This window comes from Eubalaena glacialis, chromosome 7 (genome assembly GCF_028564815.1).
Source record: "Eubalaena glacialis isolate mEubGla1 chromosome 7, mEubGla1.1.hap2.+ XY, whole genome shotgun sequence".
NCBI lineage: Eukaryota > Metazoa > Chordata > Mammalia > Artiodactyla > Balaenidae > Eubalaena > Eubalaena glacialis.
The window spans coordinates 76267465-76289419 of NC_083722.1; the positions used below are offsets into that span (position 1 = coordinate 76267465).

At 59.5% G+C, this 21955-nt stretch overlaps 1 protein-coding gene across 2 annotated transcripts; it reads right to left on the reverse strand.

Annotated features, from left to right (window-relative positions):
- Window positions 1-3821: 3821 nt before the first annotated feature.
- Window positions 3822-20939, reverse strand: LOC133095476 (twinfilin-2). 2 transcript variants are annotated; one of them, XM_061196924.1, is made up of 9 exons: window positions 20768-20939; window positions 16974-17051; window positions 14720-14898; window positions 14212-14307; window positions 13873-13977; window positions 13599-13724; window positions 12751-12901; window positions 12513-12634; window positions 3822-7006 (listed from the first exon to the last, which is right to left on the reverse strand). In XM_061196924.1, exons 1-9 carry the CDS (start codon window positions 20790-20792, stop codon window positions 3917-3919), a joined length of 3972 nt encoding a protein of 1323 aa, XP_061052907.1. In that variant the 5' UTR covers window positions 20793-20939; the 3' UTR covers window positions 3822-3916. The 2 variants fall into 2 exon arrangements, with proteins under 2 accessions (XP_061052907.1, XP_061052908.1); XM_061196925.1 differs by lacking the exon at window positions 3822-7006 and adding an exon at window positions 11463-12072.
- Between the last annotated feature and the right edge of the window lie 1016 nt (window positions 20940-21955).

The window sequence follows — 21955 nt, forward strand, 5'->3', positions numbered from 1 at the left end:
CTTCACACAGGACAAGGGTCCGCGAGGAGACCTTCCCTGAGGCCCCGGACTAAGGCAGCCCCTCCTGTGTTCTCACCATCACTTGGCCTCCCCCCCCAAGGCTTCCCTTCAAAGCCTTGGTCACCACCCCTGTTGACCGCTCCCCTGTCGTTCTCCTTGCTTCTCTCTCCCCAATGCCGTGCACAGTACCTGACACACACAGTGGACATTGAGCAAATGTGCAGAGTGAACGAAAGGGGACTGTCTCAGCTGTAACGAAACACCACAGACTGCGGGGCTTAAACAACAAACATTTGTTTCTCACTGTTCTGGAGACTGGAAGTCGCGGGTCAAGGTACCAGCAGATTCAGTTCCTGGTGCCAGCCCTCTCCCTGGCCTGCACGCAGCTGCTTTCTCACTATAAATGCACATGACCTTTCCCCCTTCCTCTTCTTATAAAACCACTAATCCCACCACAAGGGGCCCACCTCCTGCCCTAATCTAAATCTAATTACCTTCCAAAGGCCCCACCTCCAAACGCCATCACCTGGGGGTTATTGCTTCAACCGATGGGAGGACAAACATTCAGCTCATAATAGGGACCAGTGAGAACACCCAAGGCTACTTTACCAGAAAGAATAGGTGAGCCGAAGCTCAACCAAGCAGCCGGAGGACACGGAGCCTCCCGGCCTCACTGGCCTCTCTCAGCTCCAGGGGCGGCTGGGGGTGGCCCCACGCCCCTAATCAGCCCAGGCACTGAGAGAGCTCGCTGAGTCCTGGTCCCATCAGATAAAGCCACACACCTGGGCAGGCCGCTGGGCGTGATGGAAGTCACGTCCCCTTGGAAAAACCACGCGGTTCCTTTCTGCTCAGGAAACATGCCTCACTCAGCCTTCCCAGCTCTGTTACTTCACGAGAGCCATCAGGGCCTTTCCATTGTCCGCCACGTTCCCACGCCTGGAACTCCCTCCACCTCCTTTCCGCCCAGTGTGGTTTCCCCTCTACCTTGGGTCGTGTTTCTCCCTGAACGCTTAACGAGACCCACCTTCCTTCTCATTAAAACTCAGAGCCAGCTGGGTCAACAAGGTCATGAGCTCAACTCCTCCTTGCTGCTGGTGGTTATGAGAACAAAGGATGATGGAATGTTCTGGAGGGAGCGGATGGATTTATCAACTGCTTACACAGGAGAAGCTTGGCTTCTAATAAGAATCCAAGTGTGAAAATGTATGATGTCACGGAAGTTTCCCAAGAATATTTAGAAGCCTAGGGTGTTAAATAAAATGTCTTAGAGCGGAAAGGGAGAGCTGTAGCTTAGAATCTTAGCAGGTAGCATTTCCTTACATTTACATTTCTTCCCGTCAAGTTGTCCTAAGTCTCATGCCCTCTACTTGTCTAGCACACACTGCTCCCCAACAGCAAAGAAGCACAAGGAGGAAACACCAGGGTCCGCAGGCACCCCGGTCCTCCTCCCAGCTTCACGAGCCTCCGATTCAACCACATTTGCCTCCAAACCCCGTTCAGTGCTCTGGGCAGGGGCCCTGATTCAGGAGGATCCATCTCTGGGTGGAGAGAGAAAATCTCGAAGCCACATCAGCTAGTTGTCCTCAGCATGAGTCCCTTACCTAATAATGACCACCAAGGACCCGCTAGGTTTCCCAGACTTTACATACATTACCACAAACCCTTGTAACAGCCTGCAGAGTAACTCTGGCCATCCCCATTTTCAGATGAGCAAACAGGCTCTGCAAGGGAGGTCACCTGCACAGGATAACCCAAATGGCAGAGCTGGTGATCGCCCCAGGTAACCTGACCTGAGGCCCATCTCTTCCACAGCCTTGCAGAGCTGCATTGTGGGCAGTGTCGAGGATGTCCAGCAGTGTGGAGGAGAGGGCTGGGAGCCAGCCAAGAGCAACCTTCCCGACCACCGTATCTCCTGCCCAGCTCCTAGCGCCCCCTGTGGGGCCTGGGTTAGTGGCTCTGTCCCCGACGCCGTAGACAGCAGCAGAGCCTTTCGCTGCAGATTGAACCAAGCACCATGGACCCGTAGACTCACTTAAGCGGAGCCCAACAGTGCTCCTACCATAGCCCCCATGCTTCATCTCCAAAATGCTCTTCTTCTGAATCCTCAGCCCCAAAAGAACCAGGTCTGGGAGCGTGAGTGAGTGACCGTGTATGTGGAGGCTCTAGCTGGGAGCTACCCGAGGGCAGACTCTGTTGGTCTGAGACAGGCAAATCGTGCTTCCCACATGCAAAACGTGGTGCCCTGGACAGGGCCCTGCCTCCTGCTCCTGCTCCAGATGTTGCCAGAGAGGTCTCAGAGCCACTCAGCAGGGGCCTCCCCCAAGACTCCAGCCTGGGGTAAGGATGGTTCCTGTTTTCTTTTCTCCCCAGGCATGGGCCACGGAAGCTCATGGGGCCATGCTATAACTTCAGCCTGCCCTTCCAGAAGCCGGATTGGGTCAGGGCCCTTGTGGGGTTTCTGATAGGTGGGTCAGAGATCCTCCTCTCTCTTTCTTTCAGGCAGGCAGATAATAGGGGATGCCAGCCCCCTGCAGGAGCCCCTATACCCAGGTCAGAAAGGAGAAGGAAACCTATACTTCTCTCCCAGCTGTGGCCTGGAGGGAGGGCAAAAGCAGCCTCCCAGCTCCACCAGGGCTGCAAGATTAACCAAGTCTGCATGAGCTCCAACCTTCCAGCCCAGAGGCCCTGAGCCCCTGAGCTGCCCCAAACTGGCCTGGGCCAGCTCAGCTGGTTCCACTCTCCCACCGCCCCAGGCCCCAGCTCTGACTGAGAGGCTGCAGGTGTCTCCTCTGCTCCTCAAAGGGCAGATTTACTTGTGGGGATGGTGAGGCAGCTGGCCTGAGCAAAGCACCACAAGAACTCTGGGCCTGACAGGACCCACAACTCCCCAAACACTTGTGGAGACCGTGAACAGGCTGCCTCCAAACACTGGGCATGTGGGCATCAAGGCTCCTGGCAGTATCCCAAAATCTACACTGAAATCTAGTATCAAAACTAGAAACACATACTCCATCCTGGCTGCAACTCTCACCTAAGTGCAATCAGCTGTGAGAGGTGGCGGCTCATCTAGGTGTCCATTTGATGTCAGAACAGAGAGACTGAGCATGTGCTCTAGGTGGAAACAGAAAGGGATGGATTGTGAGCTCACCCTAGAACCTTCCCTGACTCTCAGCTCGCTGCTGCCAGGATTCACACGCAGGCCTTCCTCTCCCCAGCCTGGACCAGCCTCCTGGGTGCAGCACAGACATGGCCACCAGAGGGCACAATCACCCCTCTGAACTTGCCTCAAATCTTCCCCATCTCCTTAGGAATGAACATTCCCCAGGGCCACCGCCTCCAAGGAATCTGGCGCCAGTCAGAAATGAAGGGGGCCTGCAGGTTCTCTGCCCTTGAGGCAGCTTCAGTTCCAGCTGGTGAAGGAGGCAGATCCTGAGATCAGTTCCAGAGGAATGCTGAGCTCGGTAGGACTGGGCATCTGGGGAGGGGTTGACAGGGGCAGAAGACCCAGCCTGCTCTCTGGGAAAGACCAAGGCCACACTCGGTGGTCTTCCTCAGACTCCCCTGAAAAGATGCCAGTGAACACTAATTGCCCTTAGCATCTTCGCTCCCCTGCGGACCCACGCCCCGTGGGCCCTCTCTTTTTCTCCATGGCAATTACCCCCAAATCACCTCTTGCTCCCCTTCATTTTAGGAAGGCCTGGAGAATTCTCCCCTTTTCCTCCCACTCACACCTCCAGTGAGCTCAGGGTTAGCTGTTGGCCCTCCGGTAGCATTTATTAAGTACCTGCTATATGCCAGGGGGCTGGGGGGAGGGGGAGGCAGAGCAGTGGTCTCGCAGAGCAAGGCAGGTTGGGGCATCCTGGGCAGAGAGGCAAGTAGAGGGGGGGGATGAGACATGCTGGGCTGCTGCTCTGTGCTATTCGGCTGTCGTGGGGCCCCGGCAGAAGTTCCGGTTGTAGAAATGGCGGTTGTCCCTGGTCAGGGCTGTGCCCAGCTGGGCCCAGAAGCTGCCCTGGCCACTGGGCTGGTGGGGCCAGAGGAGGACGCTCTGGCGGCACAGGCGCTGGCGCAGCCGCACGTAGCGGGAGCGGTAGGCGTCAGGGCGCAGGATCACCAGCACCACGACGTCCTTGCGGTCCTCCAGCAGGCGCTGCTGGGCCAGCAGGAAGCTGGCACGCAAGAGGCCGCTGACCCGGTCCGTGTGGGCCAGCACAAACAGGGTCTTGCGGCTGCTGTAGACCGAGGCCCACAGGTTCTCAAAGAGCGTCTTGCCGGGTAGCCAGTCACGCTCCTCCAGGCACAGGCGGAGTGCCCGGCGCCCACGGCGCTCCTCCAGCTGCACCCGCAGCTCGTTGTACACCCAGTCGGCCACTGCGCTCTGCGCCTTGTCAAAGACCACGAAGGCATCGTAGAACAGGGCATCTGCACCCCGCCGCTGCCCCCGCCGGGGCAGCCAGGCCAGGCACAGGTGGAAGCAGTACCAGAGATCCCAGCCGCAGAGGTGGTGCAGCATGGGCACAGCCAGGCCCAGGGCCACCACCATCAGGGAGAGGCCAAAACAGTCCCAGGAGAGGGCCTCGTCCAGGCAGAGGCGCAGGTCCTGTGCGAAGATGCTGCGGCCCTGGAGCTGGCCCGGACTGCCACACTTGACTCGGCTGGGCAGCCCGGGCACGGCAGCCTGCACCTCCAGCAGGAAATCCACGAAGGCCGCCCCACAGGCACAGTGCAACGGGTTGGTGCTCACATCTAGGATTTTCAGGGTGCCCGCTAGGGAGCCAAACCAGGAGGGGTCCACCGTCTTGAGGGCGTTGGCACTGAGGTTGAGCTCTTCCAGCCGCTTGGCGAGATCAAAGAAGCCGGGGGTCACGAAGCCGATGCTGTTGCCGCTGAGGTCCAGCTTCCGGAGCCGGGTACCAGACGGCAGGCTGCCATTGCTCAGGGCCTTCAGCTGGTTTCCCGCCAGGTCCAGTGTTTCCAGCTGGGGCAGGAGGGCCAGGCTGCTCCAGTTGAAGAAGGCCAGGTTATTGTCACGGAGACGCAGCAGCTTCAGGCTCTTGGGGAGGTTGTCCAGGGTGCGTGGCAGGAGGGTATGCAGGCGGTTCTGGGACAGGTCCAGCAGGACCAGGCTTCTCAGGCCTTGGAAGAAGCGGAGATAGAGGTCTCCCTCAGCCCACATCTGGCTCAGGGCATTGCCACTGAAGTCCAGGGCCTGCAGCGAGGCGCTGCAGAGCTGCTGGGACACACGGCTATGGATGTCGTTGTGCGCCAGGCTGAGGTAGCGCAGGGAGTGCAGCTGGGCCACGAAGCTGAGATTGTGGCCCACGCCCTGCATGCTGAAAGGCTGGCTGTTGTAGCTGAGGTCCAGCGCCTCCAGTCGCGGCAGCTCCGTGAATGAGCTCCCGTGGTACAGGTCCAGCTTGTTGTGGGACAGGTCCAGCATCCGCAGGCTGGTCAGCGGCACGAACTGCGAGCCGTTGACCGCCTGTGAGATGCTGTTGTGGCTCAGGCGCAGGCATTGGAGGCGCGAGAGGCGGGCAAACATCTCTGGCTGGATCGTCACCAGGTTGTTCCGTGACAGGTCCAAGGTGAAGCTGAAGTTCTTGCAGCTTAGCATGAAGTCCTCCAAGCTGAGGGTGGCCAGTGGGCCTGGAGCGAGGTCCCTGGATGGCAGCCAGACCTTCGGCCCACCATCCGCCTCCCCCAAGGTGGCTGCCGGCCTCACAGCTCCACTGATGCGGTTGTCCGACAGGTCCACGTAGAGCAGGCCCGGGAAGGCCCCGAAGATGCTGAGCTGGGCCTGGTTGATGAAGTTCATCTGCAGACGCAGAATCTGGAGCATGGGCAGGTGGGTCAGCGGCTGTAGCGTGGTCTCGCTGAGCGAGCGGAAGAAGATGCCATGCATGTCCAGCTCCTTCAGGGAGAGCAGGCCCCCGAAGGAGGGCGCCAGGTGCAGGTGGGCGAAGGACACCTTCTTGTGGTAATTGAAGGACAGATTGAGCCTGCGCAGCCGGGCCAGGCCCCGGAAGGCTGTGGTCTTGGTGATGCAGTCATAGAGGAAGTTCTCACTCAGGTCTAGCACTTGGAGCCTGCCCAGGCCACGGAACCATCTGTTGTCCAGTCTGTAGAGAGAACTGTCCTTCAACACCAGGCCTTCGAGGCGGCTCAGGTGGCTGAAGGTGTCGGGGTGCAGCTTGGGGAAGTGCTTCGGACACTCCATGCAGGGGTTGCGGGCATGGTCACAGCGGCGGCAGTTCCCACCCACGTCGAGCACGCGCAGGGCGGTCAGATTGGCCAGGTCCTCGGGCGCCAGGGTGACAATGTGGTTATAGGACAACAGCAGGGTCTCCAGGCTGGGGGGCAGGAGGCGGGGCACCTCCGTGAGGTTGTTGTACTTGAGCGACAGGTGCGTGAGGTTGCCCAGGCCAAGGAGGGCGCCCGGGGCCACCTCCGGTGCCCGGTGGCAGGGGTTCTTGTAGTAGCAGTTGCCGTCCATGTACAGAAAGCGCAGGGCGTGTAGGCCGGCGAAGTGGGTGGGGTCTAGCACCAGGATGTTAGTGTGGCTCAGCGACAGGGACACGAGGGACCTGGGCAGGGCGGGCACGGTCGTGATGCCGTTGTAGCTCAGGTGCAGCTCCTCGAGGGTGGGCACGGCCAGGAAGGTGTTGGGCTCGATGGTCATGTGGCAGGGGAAGTGCATGGGGCTGAGGCCGGCCGGCGGGCAGTTCCACTTGAGGTTGAGGACCCGCAGGCTGGACAGGTGGGCGAAGTCGGAGTCATGGAGGTGGTGGATGCGGTTGGAGAGCAAGGAGAGGCTGGTGACGTTGGCCCGGGGCGCTGCAGCCGAGAAGTGTGGCACAGACTTCAGGAACAACCAGTTGCAGTTCACCAGGCCGTGGGGCTGGAGTTCACAGGGCAGGAAGGCAGGCAGGGTGCCCTGGGCCAGGGCTGCAGCCAGTGCCACCGCCTGCACCAGGAGAGAAAGGGGGTGCCGGGCACGGCAGGGGCCCTGCGGGGTGGGCACCGTGTGAGGGCACGGCCCCAGCTCCACCTCTCCTGCGCCCCCCGCCGGGGTCTCCCGCAGGGCTCCCAGCCCTCCAGGGAGGTTCCTGTTTCTCTGCCCAGTGCCCATCCCACCTCCAAAGCCCACAGGGAACTTGGACTTGGGTCTGAGGCCCAGCCTTTGACTCAGAACGGGGAGTCAGAACTGGTTCTGAGACCTGAAATCCAGACTCATGATCTAGAGCTTTCACTCAACCAAACCCCAACTGGACAGGAGAGCCAAGTAGGTGGTCAACAGGCCCCCCAGGCTCTCCCCGACTCTCTCCTTCCGTTCCTCAGAGGTCATTTCTCTTTCCTCCTGAGCAAGGAGGCATCTTCCCTTCCCTCCAGCCCCCTGAAAATCTCCCTCTGCTTTCTACCAGGCTTCCCCCAGCCCTCCCTCTCCATTTGGCCAAGAGGTGGGAATGAGGGTCTCCTGCTGGGGCTCAGGCTGGCTACCACCCAGGGCCCTGGCCAGGGCGGGCACTGCCCAGCTCTTTCCCCCTCTGCCCACCTCACCCAGCCCAAGCACTCAACCTGCTGTGGGTCAGAATGGATTGGAGGGGAGGCTAGGCACCAAAGGGCAGACAGGGCCCAGCCTGGGGGTCCCCTTGCTCGCAGCCCAGCACCACCACTGAGCACAGCCCTAGGCCCCAGCCTCCTCACCCAAGCAGTGGGTTTGTGTCTCATGGCTCAGAGAAGGTCTTCTGCTCTGATGTCTTCAGGGTTCAGTGAGTTTCCCCAGGGCCACCTGGGTGACTGTCCCTTTCACCATTGCAGCCACCAAACCCACCTTTCTCCCTACCACTTCCCACTGTCCCCTTCCCTGGGGACTGAGGGCCGCTGTCCTACCATGACAGGGAAGGGGGGCTTCTCCAGAGGGTCTGGCTGGCAGACTAGGCAGCAGCTGCAGGGAAGGATGCTTCGCACTCACAGCCCCTTCCCGTGGTGATGGCTCGGGGAACAGAGGAAGTGAGAATTTCACAATAACCTAGCCCCCTTCCTTCCCCCACCCCATGCCCAGGGCAGGGGTGTCGGGGGGATGCAATGAGTCAGAGGCCATTTGCATAGTCAGGTGGCAGCCGGCCCCTTCACCTCTTCCTCTTTCCACTCTCCCCCCGCCCTCTTCTCCGCAGCCTGTCCTAAGAATCCGCCACATCCCACGTGGGCCTCACACCGGTCCTCTGGGAAGTCTGGGGAGAAACAACCACCCAGAGCCCAGTCTAAGGTCAGTGAGAGAGTGGAATTAGGGGCAGTGCCAGACCTGGGTGGGCTGCTGACACCCATGCCAGGGCCTGCTCAGCCCCTGCCCCCAGGCAGCACTCTCAGGCCAGCAGCTCCCACACTGCCCTTTCCTGCCCTGCGGCCCCATCCCCAGGGCTCTGTGTGCCATGCCGGGCCTGGCGTACGGGGTCGGGGGGCAGCACTGGCCTTGCCCAGGCTCACCTGCCCCACTGCAGCTGCCGCTTCCTCTAGAAGCAGGGCCTCCTCTGCATTCCCAACACACCGTCAGAGCACAAACCCCATGGCTGGACCAGCTGGGACCTCCTGGCTCATCCTCCCCTGAGGCTCTTTTCACACGATCCTTCTGACCCAGGTAATCATAACAGATCACTCAGGCCCAAAGCCTCAAGGTGACCTGGGACCCTCAGCAAGTCCTGCTGGCTCCATGTTCAGAATCTGCCCGTTGCCCCCCACCTTCACATCCACCAGCCTGGTCTGAGCCACCATCACCTCTTGTCTAGACCAGCGCAGTCATCGCCTCCTCCGGGCTGTCCTGATTCTGCTCTCAAGCCCCACAGCTTATTCTCATTAGACCCCTAGGTCACATTCGGTCCCTCCTCTGCTCAGACGCCTCCATGGCCCTTTCTGGGGTCAAAGCCAGTCTACACCATAGCCAGCAAGGTCCTATGGTATCTGCCCTCCCACTGCCTCCCTGACCAGTCTCCAGCCACTGGCCTTCTAGCTGTGGCTTGAACACACCCATGTACTCTCGTGCCCCAGGGCCTTTGAATGTGCTGTTTGTTCATTCATTCATTCATTCATTTATTTGGCTGCGCTGGGTCTTAGTTGCGGCACACAGGATCTTCGTTGTGGCGTGTGGGATCTTTTAGTTGCGGCATGAGGGATCTAGTTCCCTGACCAGGGATCAATCCTGGGCCCCCTGCATTGGGAGCATGGAGTCTTAACCGCTGGTCCACCAGGGCGTCCCCGTTCCCTCTGTCTTGAAGCTTTTTCCAGATACTCACATGGTCCCCTCCCTCACCACCTTTACATCTCTGCTCACACATCACCCTCTCAATGAGGTCTTCTCTGACATTCTTATAAACCCCCTACCCCAGATTGGGTATTCCTGAGCTCTTTTACGTAATTTGTCCTTAACAGTTTTTACCTGCTAACACACCGTAATACTGATTTTTCATGGTTTCTTGTATATTCTCTTATTCCTCTGCTGGAATGTCAGCTACTTGAGGGCAAGGATCTTTTTGTCTGTGTCCCCAGAGCCCAGCACAGTACCCGGCACATAGTAGGTGCTCAATATTTGCTGAATCCATGGGTCTCCAGCACTCAGCCCTGGGCAGGCACAGAGAGTGTTTCTGAGTGATGGTTAAATGAATAAGTGAATGAATGAACAAACAAATAGGGCTTCTGCTGGGAGGGGGAAGCTTCTCTGTGCCCACCTCTGGATGGGTGTCATGGCAGGCAGGTGCCAAGCTGCCAGGCGTCCAGCTGGTGCACAGGCCCAGGTGGTTTAGCAGTCTGAGGGCAATGGCATTGTCTTCCTGCTCACCTGAGAACCAGTGTTTGGGGTGGGAAAGGACAGCCTCCTTCTCTGGGTTCTGGCTAGGGTTCCAGCTCTCCTCCCTACAATTCTAAGGGCTTTAGGACTTCCCTGGTGGCGCAGTGGTTAAGAATCGGCCTGCCAATGCAGGGGACATGGGTTCGAGCCCTGGTCCAGGAAGATCCCACATGCCTTGGAGCAACTAAGTCCATGCGCCACAACTACTAAGCCTGCGCTCTAGAGCCCATGAGCCACAACTACTGAGCCTGTGTGTTGCAACTACTGAAGCCCGCGAGCCTAAAGCCTGCGAGCCTAGAGCCCGTGCTCCGCAACAAGAGAAGCCGCTGCAGTGAGAAGCCCGTGCACTGCAACGAAGAGTAGCCCCCGCCCGCCGCAACCAGAGAAAGCCCACGCACAGCAACGAAGACCCAACGCAGCCAAAAATAAATAAATAAGTCAATTAATTTTAAAAATAAATAAATAAGGGCTTTAGTAGGGGCTGAGAGAGGCCCCAGGGATAGAATACTGCCCTGAGTCCCAGCCCAAGGTGCACTCTCAAGAAAAAGGACGGTGCCCATCCAGCAGCTGAATCCATCATTGGCCCCACATGTCCCCACCCCTGCACACCTCCCACCCAGGATGGGAGGGGTCTTCCACCCACTTCTCAGAGGCAGAGAATGAAGTTCTGGTTCCTGCTGAATCCCAAGCCTGAGGGAGATTCTCCCAGACTCCCTGGGACCAGAAACCCAGGCCCTTCGGGGCAGAACGCAGGTACCTAAGAGAGGGCCAATGAGCTGACAGTGAAGTCTGCACATGCACACACGGGCTGGAGACACCAAGATCCAGAGGTCCAAGGAAACAGCCACCATGCCTCAGCCCCACGGCAGCCGGGAAACCTAGTGGGCAGAGCTTACTCAGTGTGGCAGGCCCCCAAGGAGGTCCATGTCCTAATCCCCGGCACCTGTGAATATGTTCCCTTATGTGATAGAGACTTTGCGGGTGGGATTAAGTTAAGGATCTTGAGATGGGCAGAGTATTCTGGATTATCTGAATACAATCACAATGTCCTTATAAGACAGAGGCAGAGGGAATTTGACTACTGATGGCCACGTGGCAACGGAAGCAGAGGGAAGCAGAATCAGAGAGAAGATGCTATGCCCCTGGCTTTGAAGATGGAGGGGCCACAAGCCAAGGAATGCAACCGGCCTCTAGAAGGTGGAAAAGGTGAGGAAATGGATTCCCCCGAGGCCTCCAGAAGCAAACAGCCCTGCTAAAACTGTGACGTTAGCCCTGTAAGACTCATTTCAGACTTAAGAACTGTGAGAGAATAAATGTGTAGTTTTAAGCCAGTAAGTTTGTGGTACTTTGTTACAGCAGCCACAGAAAACGGATCCACCCAGATCCCCCATATCACAGCAGAGGTGTGCCTGCCTCTTGGATGGAGCTCCCATCGACAAGCCGGCCTCTCCACGCTGTGCCCTCGTACACAGGAACACAGGTTCTCCCACACATCTGCAGCCAGGAGGGCTGGGGCTCCACCTAGCAGGCCAACAGGCCCCTTCTGCATTGGGAGGGGACAGTTCTATGCTCAGGGCTTCCCCATTCCCGGTGCCAGAGACGGTCCCTCAGGGCCAGACTCAACTGTTGATTTAAAAATATTTTATTCTTTAAAAAATACAGCATTCAACCATCTCGTCCTGCAATGACCCCCTGCCCCAGCCCCAAATGACCGCACCCCTTGTGGCCAAAGGCTTCTGGGCCATGCTGGGACCCTAGTCTCAGTTCCCCTGGGGGCCAGGTTCATGCCAGGTCCCCCACCCAGCCCCTTGAACCAGCTGGGCAGGGTCCCCAGATGCCCTGGGCACATGGATGAGAGGCAGGAACAGCAAAGGGGGAGGGTCGCAAAATGCCAGCCCAGTGGTCCTCGGAAGCTGCAAGAATGTTCACTCACCAGCCCTCCTGCCCACAGGAGGCCACCCCAGAGCCCAGGCTGGGAAGGAGGGAGGTGGCTGCGGGGATGGGGTGGGGGTGGGGTAGGGGCAGCCCCACAGTTCCACATGCCAGCAGGGCTCGGGTCCCGCCACCTAGCTGTCGTCCCCATTCTCGCCGGGGCCACGGATGAGGCGCTTGTGGCCCCGCTTGCCCCCGGGGCCCTTGGGCTTGGCAAAGGCCTGCTTGAAGGCGTGCTGCTTGGGGTGCACCTCGTCATAGAGGAAGCTGGCCGTCAGCTCCGCCCCATCGCCAATCTCAATCTGTGCAGGGCAAAGCAGTGGTCGGTCACTCCAAGGGTGGAGGGCCCTAACACACACCACCCTTGGTCACCCCCACTCCTGGGGCACACCCCTGATCTCTCTCACTCTAGCCCTGGGGTGTCCTCTCAGATCCCCACCTGAAACGCACCTCCAGGAGCACAGAGCCTGGGGCCTGCTGCCGTGCAGGCCTTGTCACCCCCTACCTGCCTTCCAGACCCAGGAAAAGGAGAGATATGGGTGTCACAGCTGGGGCTTGTCCAAGACATCAGTTACCTGGGCAGCCTGGGCTATGCACACTACCCCCTGGGCCTCAGTCTCCCCATCCAACCAACAGGGCAACAATGCCCCTGCTCTGCCATTCTCACGGGACCCTGATGCCCCACGTGGAGGGTGGGGTGACAGAGCCCTGGGAGGCGAGGCCCTAGGGAATGGGCGCCCACCTTCTTGGCGATCTCCAGCTGGAAGTCCTGCTCCACGGAATCGAGGAGGCGGCTCTTGCAGCTGGAGTAGAGCATGCGCTCCTTGATGCTGCACTTGTAGCCGGGCATCGAGTAGATGAACACTGCAGAGAACAGGGAGGTGAGCCGCGGTGGGCCTGGGACTCCTGCTGCCCCATGGCCCCTGCAGGCGGCCCACCCAGCTGTGGGCCAGCGCGGGGGCCCTGCTGTGGCCACTCACCCACAGACTCCAGGGGGTCACCCTCATGGGTGTGCTTGTAGAGGAAGAAGTGGTAGCGGGCGGCATCTCGGGGCACCCGTGATGGCAGCTGGGCCACGTCCGTTGGCTCTGTGTGTACCAGCTCGATGGTCTCCCGCTCCAGGTCCAGCTTCTGCCGAGGGGCAGGGGGAGATGTGAGGGCACCGCGCGGGGGAGGGCCCAGGCCCACCCTCGCCAACAAGAATTCCCTGAGGTGGGAACCTGCTGTCATCTCCCTCTCCCGGGGCTCCCCTCCCCCATCCTGCCATGTGGGTCCCTCTGAAGAGGCCACTCCTGGGCGCAGCCCCAACTCTGCCCCTTTGAACACTCTGCTAGAGGAGCAAGTCCCAGCAAGGACAATGGACAGGACAGTGGGGAGGGCCTTCACCTCAAGGAGGCATCACCCTTGGGCCAGCCTATCCTCAGAGCTGAGGACCCGTTCTGCTTGAAAGGGGGCAGGCTGGACCACTGGGGCAGAGGGACCCTGGCTGGGGAAAGGGGGTGGTCAGGGGGCTGCAGAGGGAGTCTGGGACAGGAAGGGGCTCAGAGCTGAGGGGTGAACCCAGGGGTGATGTGTGTACGCAGCGTGGAGGGCGGATTGAGGGACAGTGTCTCACAGGAGTCCCTGTGGGTGAGCCGGGGCCGGGCAGGGCAGGGGAACAGAGTGCAGCCACCACACGTGGCGACTGTAGGGAACGGGTAGGGATGGAGGGCGGCGTGTTCCCACCAGTACATGAGTGAGCTGACGTGAGCTCATGCGTGTGCACAGGAGCAGGGTGGAGGTGCAGCACGCCCTGAGTGTGTGCCTAGGGCAGGGAACGCGCACCCACCAGCTGGATGTAGTTGACCGTCTTCTGTCTGAGCTGCTGAAGTGCCCGCTGGGCCTGAGGCTGCAGAGGGAAGGCCAGGCCCTGCAGGGTCTGGTGTTTGCTCTCCACACTGATCTCTGTCTTCACCTGGGGACAGGTGAACATTGAGCGAGGCCCTCACCTGCCCAAACCAGGGTGTAGCCCACCTGGGGAGCACAGGCTTGGCCAGCAGGGCCTGACGTGACCTCGAGGGCCTCGGGCCAGGACTTCTGCCCACCCTGTCCAGCGCACCCACCTCGTTAATACGGATCTGCTGAAGTTCTCTCTCGGCCGAGGTCAGCGGGGCAGGCGCCGCACAGGATGACAGGTGCTTCTGGTACCCAGCAAAGGAGAGGTCATCCTGGCCGGTGGATGCAGAGGAGTAAATAAGCACCTTGGGGTGGGCCGGCAGAAGCCCACTAAGCACCCCAGCTTGCAGACCTTGGACCCTCGCAGCCCTCCCTACTCATCCCCAAGCCTGGCACCCACTTACTCTGTGAGCCTGTATAACACCTCACCCTCTGTGGGTCCATGACCGCAACCTAGTGGTCCTGGCCTTGAAGGGGGCGAGGGGCGCCCAGGGGAGGGGGCCTACCTTCACAGTCCCGAAGAGCTCATCCTTGATGTGGCCGCCCCCAAACTCCTTCTTCACTGTGGCCCGTGTGGCTGCATACAGCATCTTCAGCCGCACCTGAAGGGTGGGGGCCAAGCCATGAGACCCCTCCAGGCAGGGCTGCCCGTCCAGGAGCAGGCAAGAGCCTCTGGGTGGGGACCTGGTCATCTCATTGGGCCCACACACCCAGCAGAGGGCGCAGCAGAGCACCCAGCAGAGGGGGCGAGGCTGCAGTAGGGTGGCTCAGGCAGCAGGGGGAGCCGTTGTCCAGCCCAACCTCTGCCTTCCAGAGTCAGGCTGATCTGGCTGGACGCTCTCAGAGACCCCAGGCTCCAAGCGCAGGACCTCATCCCTTGCTCTCGTACTCTCTAGTGCAGGATCTGATGTCTCCCCCGTTCAGACTCTCTGGGGCAGGGCCGTGTTATCTCAATCAGACCCAGCTTCCCCCCTCCTCCAATCTGGGGGCTGGGCAGGGGTCCCTAGGACTCACAGGGGAATTATCAGGTGACCAGGCGAGGAAGAGCCACTCGAAGCCCTGGGCGTTCTGCGTGTCCAAGCGGTAGAGCAGGTAGCAAGGCTGCTGGGCATCCAGCAGCGGCAGCACGGCCCCATCATAGTCCTGGTCCCAGCAGCCCACCAGCTCCCTCGAGGCACCCAGCACGAGCTGCTCTGGGGGCAGAGGCCAGGTGAGCCAAGGAGTAGCCAAGACACACAGCCACATGCCCACAGCCCTCGACAACGCGACCCCTCACAGACACCCACACACTCAGAACCACCGCACAGCTCCTCAGCACACAGCCCCACTGGGCCACCTCCTGCCCCCTCCTCCCTCAGCCTGGGGCTCCAGCAGACCCCCCAGCACACCCTTCTCAGAACAAATGTGCTATGGGAAGTGGGATCACAGCCTCAGGCCACAGGGATCTGCAGGCGCAAAGGCACATGGGCAAGAGGGAGACAGGGGCTCTTACCAGACACTGTATAAACAGCTACCCTGCTGCCCCCCACCAGCTGCAGCTTCCCCGGAAGTAACAAATCAAAAGCAGCCAACCTCTTAATGCCTGGGGCCGACCAGGCCTGCCACCTCCCTGGCTGGTGCAGAGTGGCTGAATGGGGTATCGAGGCTGGACATACACTTGACCTATCAGCCCACAGGGCCTTAGTGTGGCATCGAACACCAGCCCAGATGTGCACAGGCCCAGGCTAGAGGAAGAACTGGGGCAAGGGGACAATCACCGCCTGGCCAGGGGGTACCGGCACCTGACCACCAGGCCCTCCTGATGGGGGCAAGGGGCCTGGCTGTCCAGGAGTCCCAACAAGCCAGGCATACCAGCCCAGCCGCCTCCCTCTGGCCTTGGCCTCCTCACCTATCCTCCCAGAGCTCAGATGGGATCAAGGCTGAAAACCAGCAGTCACGGGCCGACTGGACCCCAACAGCACTGCCCGAGTTGTTTACTTTGTTGCCAACATTTTTCAAACTGGGAAGTTTCACATAAGAAGTGGAATTCATGGCTTCTCTAGAAAAATCAGATCAAGCCACACTCAGTGGGAGCTGGGCAATGGCTGCCTGTCAGGAGGCCTGGACCCTCCTGGGCACTCCCAGGTGCCCCCACAGCTGTAATGCTGAATGCAGGTAAGGGCTCACCTAGAGACTCCTCCTGCTAAACGTCTACAGGGACGACCTGTCTGGGAGGCGACAGGGAAGGCTGAGGACTGGGGTCCATGAGTCTACTTCTTTGGAGGGGTCCAGGGGGCTGACCTACCCCAATGACCCTGACCCAGCCTCTGAGGGCATCTGAATTTGGGGACCCTGGACAAAGCCCAACACAACTCTGGCCCTAAAGCCTGGGGTGAATTCTGGGTCTGGGCAGACCCTGCTTTGACCCAATTCAATGTGTGAAAAGTCAGCTGGGCACCAAGCCCATTCGGGGAGCCCCCAGAAGGGCCCACTACTGCATGGCTACCAAGAAGGGCTGGAAGGATTCGTGGCGGCCCGGCCCACCCCCAGTCCTGGAGTCTGTACCCTTTACTTCCAGGGCCAACCCCTCAGCTGTCCTCTACCCCAGGACTCCTCTACCCCAAGTCCCCCCAAGCCTCAGTCTAATCCTCTACCTCCTCAAAGCCCCTCCCCACTTCAGGCCTCAGCTCAAGCTCACCTGCCCCCCCCAACCCCTATATCCCCAGCACCTCCCCTTGCGGAAGCCCCAGGTATCCCGGGTCCAGGTCAAGGCCTAGCCAAGCCCGGAATCCCCTAGTCCTGCTCTCAAAGAGGCTGACACGAGTCCCTTCTCCCCATTGTGAGGGCACTTCCCAAAGGCAGGGCCCTGGCTTCTCCTTAGGAATCTCCCCCAGCCAGTGGCCAAGCGAGGCCAGGCTTGCCGACCACACAGGGAGGTGAGTGGCACTAGCCACACGGGGCAGTGCCTGGCCTTACTCACCCCCTGCCACCCTACCTAACCCAGCCCAGCCCCCTGACTAGGCCAACGGCCAACTACAGAGCCTCTGGGGAGGCTGGGCGGGACCCCCCGGGGAGGGCTCTCCTTGCTATCCCCCCAGCTTCAGCTTCCTACTCAGTGTAACAGGCAGAATGACCATGCCCACCTCCAACGCTCTCCTACAAGACACCTCCCATTTTCAGATGGGAAACTGAGGTCCTGAGGGGGCTGGAGGCCAATGTCCCCCCACCTCCCAGAGAAGCAACGGGGTCCAGCCACCAGCCTGTACCCTCGCCTGTAGGAAGCACTCACCGTCCTCAATGACGACTTTGATGAGCCGCACAGAACCAGCCCGCGCCTTGGCAAAGAACTCCTTCAGCTCCTCGGTAGCTACCAGAACAAGAAACATGGTGGAGGATGAGCAGACAGAGGGAGCACGGTGGGCAGGAACACACTCAGGGCCCGCTCTGTCCTGGGGGTCTGGTGGCGGAGCTGGGAGCCGGGTTAAATACGGCCCCCCATGTGACTGGGAACCTGAGACAGCCGCTGAACACAAGCTCCCAAATTTAGCCAGCAGAGGTGGCAGGCAGGCGGCCTGCTGGCTGGGATGGCTCTGTTGACAGGGCACACGGGGATGGGACAGCCCACCCGAGAATGGGGCGGGCTCTGGGACAGGCCAAACCAGCCAGAGTGAACGGCCCCCTCCTGTCCCCTGCCCCCCAAGAAGGCCCAGCACAGAGCTGGCCTGGGACACTCCCAGCACCATCATGTCCACAGACAGAAATACAAGAACAAATGCTCCCAATGTGCACTGCCCACTATGTCTACTCACACATGTACAAGCATACACACACGCATGCATTGCATGTTGCACGTGCCAATGGGTACATACTCAGTCCAGCATGTGTGAACGAAACACATAAACACTATGGGACAGAGAGAGGAACAGAAATGCAAACGCCCTCATATATGAACACACCACTCAGCTGGTCTAACATAAATGGACACACACATTTAAACGTGCAAACACACAGACACACACACACAGATACAGTCCCTAGGGTGCTAATAAATTCACACACAGGCAAATGCAGAGCGTGGCTAACATGTGTGTACAGGCAAGTGGCTGTACAAAGTGTACACAGAAATACAGAGGTACACACTGACACACATGCATGCACACCCAGCCCCAGCCCACCAGCCACGCTGCCTAACCCTGAGAGGCCCTGGGGAGCCAGGCCAACCCTGGCACAGCCCTGCCAGGGGGCGATAAGCCTCCACCCCCAGGCAGCTGGAAAGATGAGTGACTCTCAGGGTCTCCTCAAAACAGACCCTGTCTTGGTCCCTGAGCCACAGAGCTGAAAGGTGACAGCCAGTGACCAAGGACCCAAGTGCAGAAGTGAGGATCATGGTCAGAGCTAGGGAACCATGGAAGTCACAGATCCACTGGTAGTTCAGAGAGGGAAACCAAGGTCCAAGTTGGGAAGGACCTACTTGGGTCTCTGGGTGCACAGGGCCAGGCCAGCATGACCTTGGGGCTGCCCAGGGGTCAGGAGAATTCTGCAGGAACACAGCTGGACGGCTGAGGTCAGAGAATATTTATAGGGCCCAGACCCGGCAGCTCGAGGGCGGGGTGGGGGGGGGCCTTTAGGAAAACAAACTCTGGTCATGTCCTCAGGTGCCCATCATGCAGGGTGACCCTGAGCCTGAGACCTCACGCTGTGTACCACCCTCCAAGGCCACTGGGTGGGCAGGGTCCCAGCTAAGCCCGGCAGGCCCTTGGGGCTGAGAGCAGCATGGCATGGAGACACAGCCCCACTGGGCCAGGACAGAGCTGCCCCTCAGAGGACCCCAAGCAGGTCCCTGATGAAGAGCTTGACCTCAGGGGCTCCACCTTTCCCATAGCTATCTGTGACCTCTGACCTCATTGAACCTCAAACTCATCTATAACATGGAGCTAATACCCCTCACATGGTTAGAGCCTCTCCTAGTAACAATTACTAATATTTTTTTAAGATTTTTTTCTGATGTGGACCATTTTTCTAAAGTATTAATTGAATTTGTTACAATATTGTTTCTGTTTTATGTTTTGGTTTTTTGGCCCTGAGGCATGTGGGATCTTAGCTCCCCGACCAGGGAATGAACCTGCACCCTCTGCAGCAGAAGGCGAAGTCTTAACCACTGGACCGTCAGGGAAGTCCCAGCAATTATTAATTTTTATTACTGTAATGACGGCGGGACCGTGCTGAGCTGTCACTTCCACCTGCTCAGACCTCTCCCAAGGGAGAGGCTGACACGCCCCTTCTAGTGTTACCAGGACAAAGTGACACCCCAGTAGTGGAAGAGACATCCCCCTCCCTGCCTCCTCAGTCACCATCAATAATCCAGAGGCCAGGCCTGGGACACCTGAGCCTCTATCATCAAAGATTCATGTCCCCCACCCCCACCCCCCACTGCCTTACCTCCCACCCCCCTCCCAGTAAGCCTCAGGTTACAGGTCCCTCCCCTGCCCAGCTCTGAGGCAGCAGATCCACACCTATGGCCAGGTCAGGGCTGGCACCTGGGCATCCAGGGTGATCTCTCCTGCCGCCTCCTCAGGACAGAAATGGGAAGAAGTGGGCTGCTCCCAGGCAGAAGGAGGGCTGGGAGGGGGCTCAGCCCTCAGACTCCCCTAGGCAGGCCCATCGCAGCATATGGGAAATGAGGGAGTGAGGAAGGGCCCAGGCCACAGGACCGGTCAGCTTAGAGTGGGGAGGAGGAGCCCTAACTTCTGATCCCCTCTCAGTTGGAGGCAGCAGCAATGATCAGACAAAGGGGAAGGAAGGGGCAGGTCCGGTGAGGGGCTGTTCCCTTCTGTGGGGCTGAGTCATGAAGCCGCCCCTCCAGCTCTTCTTGAAGAATGGCTGGCCCAGACCCAGGCCCCTGCCTTTTCTGGTCCTGTGGGGTGTGGCCAGGGAAACCCTCTCAGGGCCAGCCACCAAGCGGCCACAACCACAAGCAGAGATCCAGGCGGTCAGGCTGGTTGATGGTGATGGTCCAGGGCAGGGAATCCTGATGTGGTGGGAGGAGTGGCTGACAGCCAAACCACTGGGCTATCTGGGCCTTCCCCACAGGCCAGGCAGCCCTCCCAGGCCAGTGACACAGGTAGACACTGAGGCCCAGGTAGGGTCAGGACACCTGGCTCCTGGCCACTGCTTCTTCCCCATCCTGTATAAGGAGGAAACCGGCCCCTTGGGGGAGGAGGGTGATGCTCTGGGCTGGAGAAGCTTGGGGTGGGGGGAGCTGGCCTGGAATCTCTAGGGTCAGGACCCTCTTCCCTGCCTCCAGCTTGGAGCAGGAGCCTTCCAGCACTGGCTGGGGCAGACTCAGGAGATCAGAGTGGAAAATGGCAGAGAGATCAGAGGTCAAGGTCAGATTGGCGACTCTCCACATCCCACTTAGAAAAAAACCTGTCCCAGGTTTTTCCCAGCCTAGTTCTTGAGGGTCCCAGGAAGAGCCCAAGGTCAGGGCCCCCTCCTCATACAGACACAAACCAATACGAGCCATACATGCATCCATGGTAACAAATGAACACTGAAATGCACCCAACTTGTGCACACGCACACAGACACCCACAGACATGTGCACACAGTCACGAAACACTGATGTCTAAAGATGATTCCATGCGACAGTGTCCAATCAGCCATTAGTGCATGTGCACTAGATGTACACAAGCAGTCAGATCCAGATGTGCACACACAGGACTGTACACACAAGACAAGTGCACATGCGTGCACACTCCCTCAGATGTGCACATCCGGGTACACCCACCCCCAGAAAGGAACAAAAATACAAAGATGGGCACACACAGGCAAAAATACATAGATGGGAACACCGATACTTCCACCCCAGCTGTGTGCGTACATGTACGCCCACCCTCAACTATACACAGTCTAAGTCCGCATCCCACCAAGATGTGCCCACCCCAGGCGACCCACGGCTGCAAACGAGAACAGGAAGCTTCCCCAGGCTGGTGCCGGGGAAGAAACAGGGGCCGAGAGCCAGCAAGGGGGCGCAGCCGTGAGCACTGACCCTCGGCCCCCTGCCCGTCCGCCATCCGCCCTCACCGTGGATGCCGGTCTGGTGCGCCATGACTCTGTGCCCCGCTCCGCCCGCGCCCTCGGAGCCCTAGGCTTTGCCCCGGCCCGGCTCGGCTCGCTTGGATTCGGAGGAGGAAAAGAAGTAGGAGGATGTGGTGGCGGCCGCCCAGCCTCGCGCAGCTTCCCGGGCGGTGCCGCAGACCCGCCCCCAGAGCGCCCCGCCCCTGACGGGCGAGACCCGGACGGGGCGGGGACTGGGGGCCGCGCGTGCGCGTAGTGGGCGCTTGGTTTCGGGTGGGCCCACGACTGAGTTGACCGCCTGGTCCGCGCGCTTGCGCGTGCCCTGTTTGTGGCCGAGAACAGGGCCTGCGTGTGGCCGAGCGTGTGTGGGCGCACGCGTGTTTGAGCCTGTGCACCGTGATCCGAGTGGTCTGTGGCTGGGGTGTGTCCGTGAGTTCCGGCCAGGTGGGTTTGTAGGTGGGTGGGATCCACGCGTACCCCAACTTGTGGCCTTAAAGCGGGCGGGGGGCGGGTGTGGTCTGTGTGTGGATGGGCGCGCGTGTGTTTGAGTGGCATCCCTTTCCTCGGAGACGTTTCTTGAGCGCCTCCTGTGGGGCCTGGGCTCCTCGAGGCGTCCCGGCCCGCAGGCCCTGCCCTAGCAGTGGGAGCCCAGACCGACATTCTACTAGGCAGTCAGCAAATGAGCTGTGTCTGTGGCAGCGAGCGCCCTGTGCAGAGTAAGAGACCACTAGGAGGAGGTGATATTTGAGCGGAGACCTGGAGGAAAGCCTGGTAGAGCGAGGGAAAAGTTTTCTGAGAAGAGGGAATTGCGTGTGCAAAGGCCCGGAGGTTGAAGGAGGGTCAGAGCTTGGTGAGTCTGAGAAACTTCCCAACTCCTAATCAACTTCTGGCTCCATACACAGCAGACTTGCCTTCTCTGGCATCAGCCCCTGCCTGCTGTTACCAACATAATGTATCTTCTAGGCCACTGTGATTGAGTCAGGATGAGCACTTGACCCCAGTCTGTCCAGTCAGAGCCTGTCCTGGGACTTTGGATGGGAAGATTAGAAAGGAGGCGGGCTTTGGGGGCTGGGGTTGCTGAGAGTTGATGATGGATGATGTGGCCTGCCTGGTATCTAGCCCCAGCTTGAGCTCCCTGCTCCCTGTCCCTCTACCCCACCCTAACTAGGCAGAATTGAGCCCTCCTCTGTGTGC

Excerpts from the sequence above, each read along its gene's own strand:
- LOC133095476 (XM_061196924.1), bottom strand. The coding sequence starts at position 20,792 with ATGGCGCACCAGACCGGCATCCACG. Across the intron at positions 17,052-20,767 it reads GCACCAGACCGGCATCCACG|CTACCGAGGAGCTGAAGGAG; the intron begins GTGAGGGCGGAT and ends TTGTTCTGGTAG. Across the intron at positions 14,308-14,719 it reads GGTCACCTGATAATTCCCCT|GTGCGGCTGAAGATGCTGTA; the intron begins GTGAGTCCTAGG and ends CCCACCCTTCAG.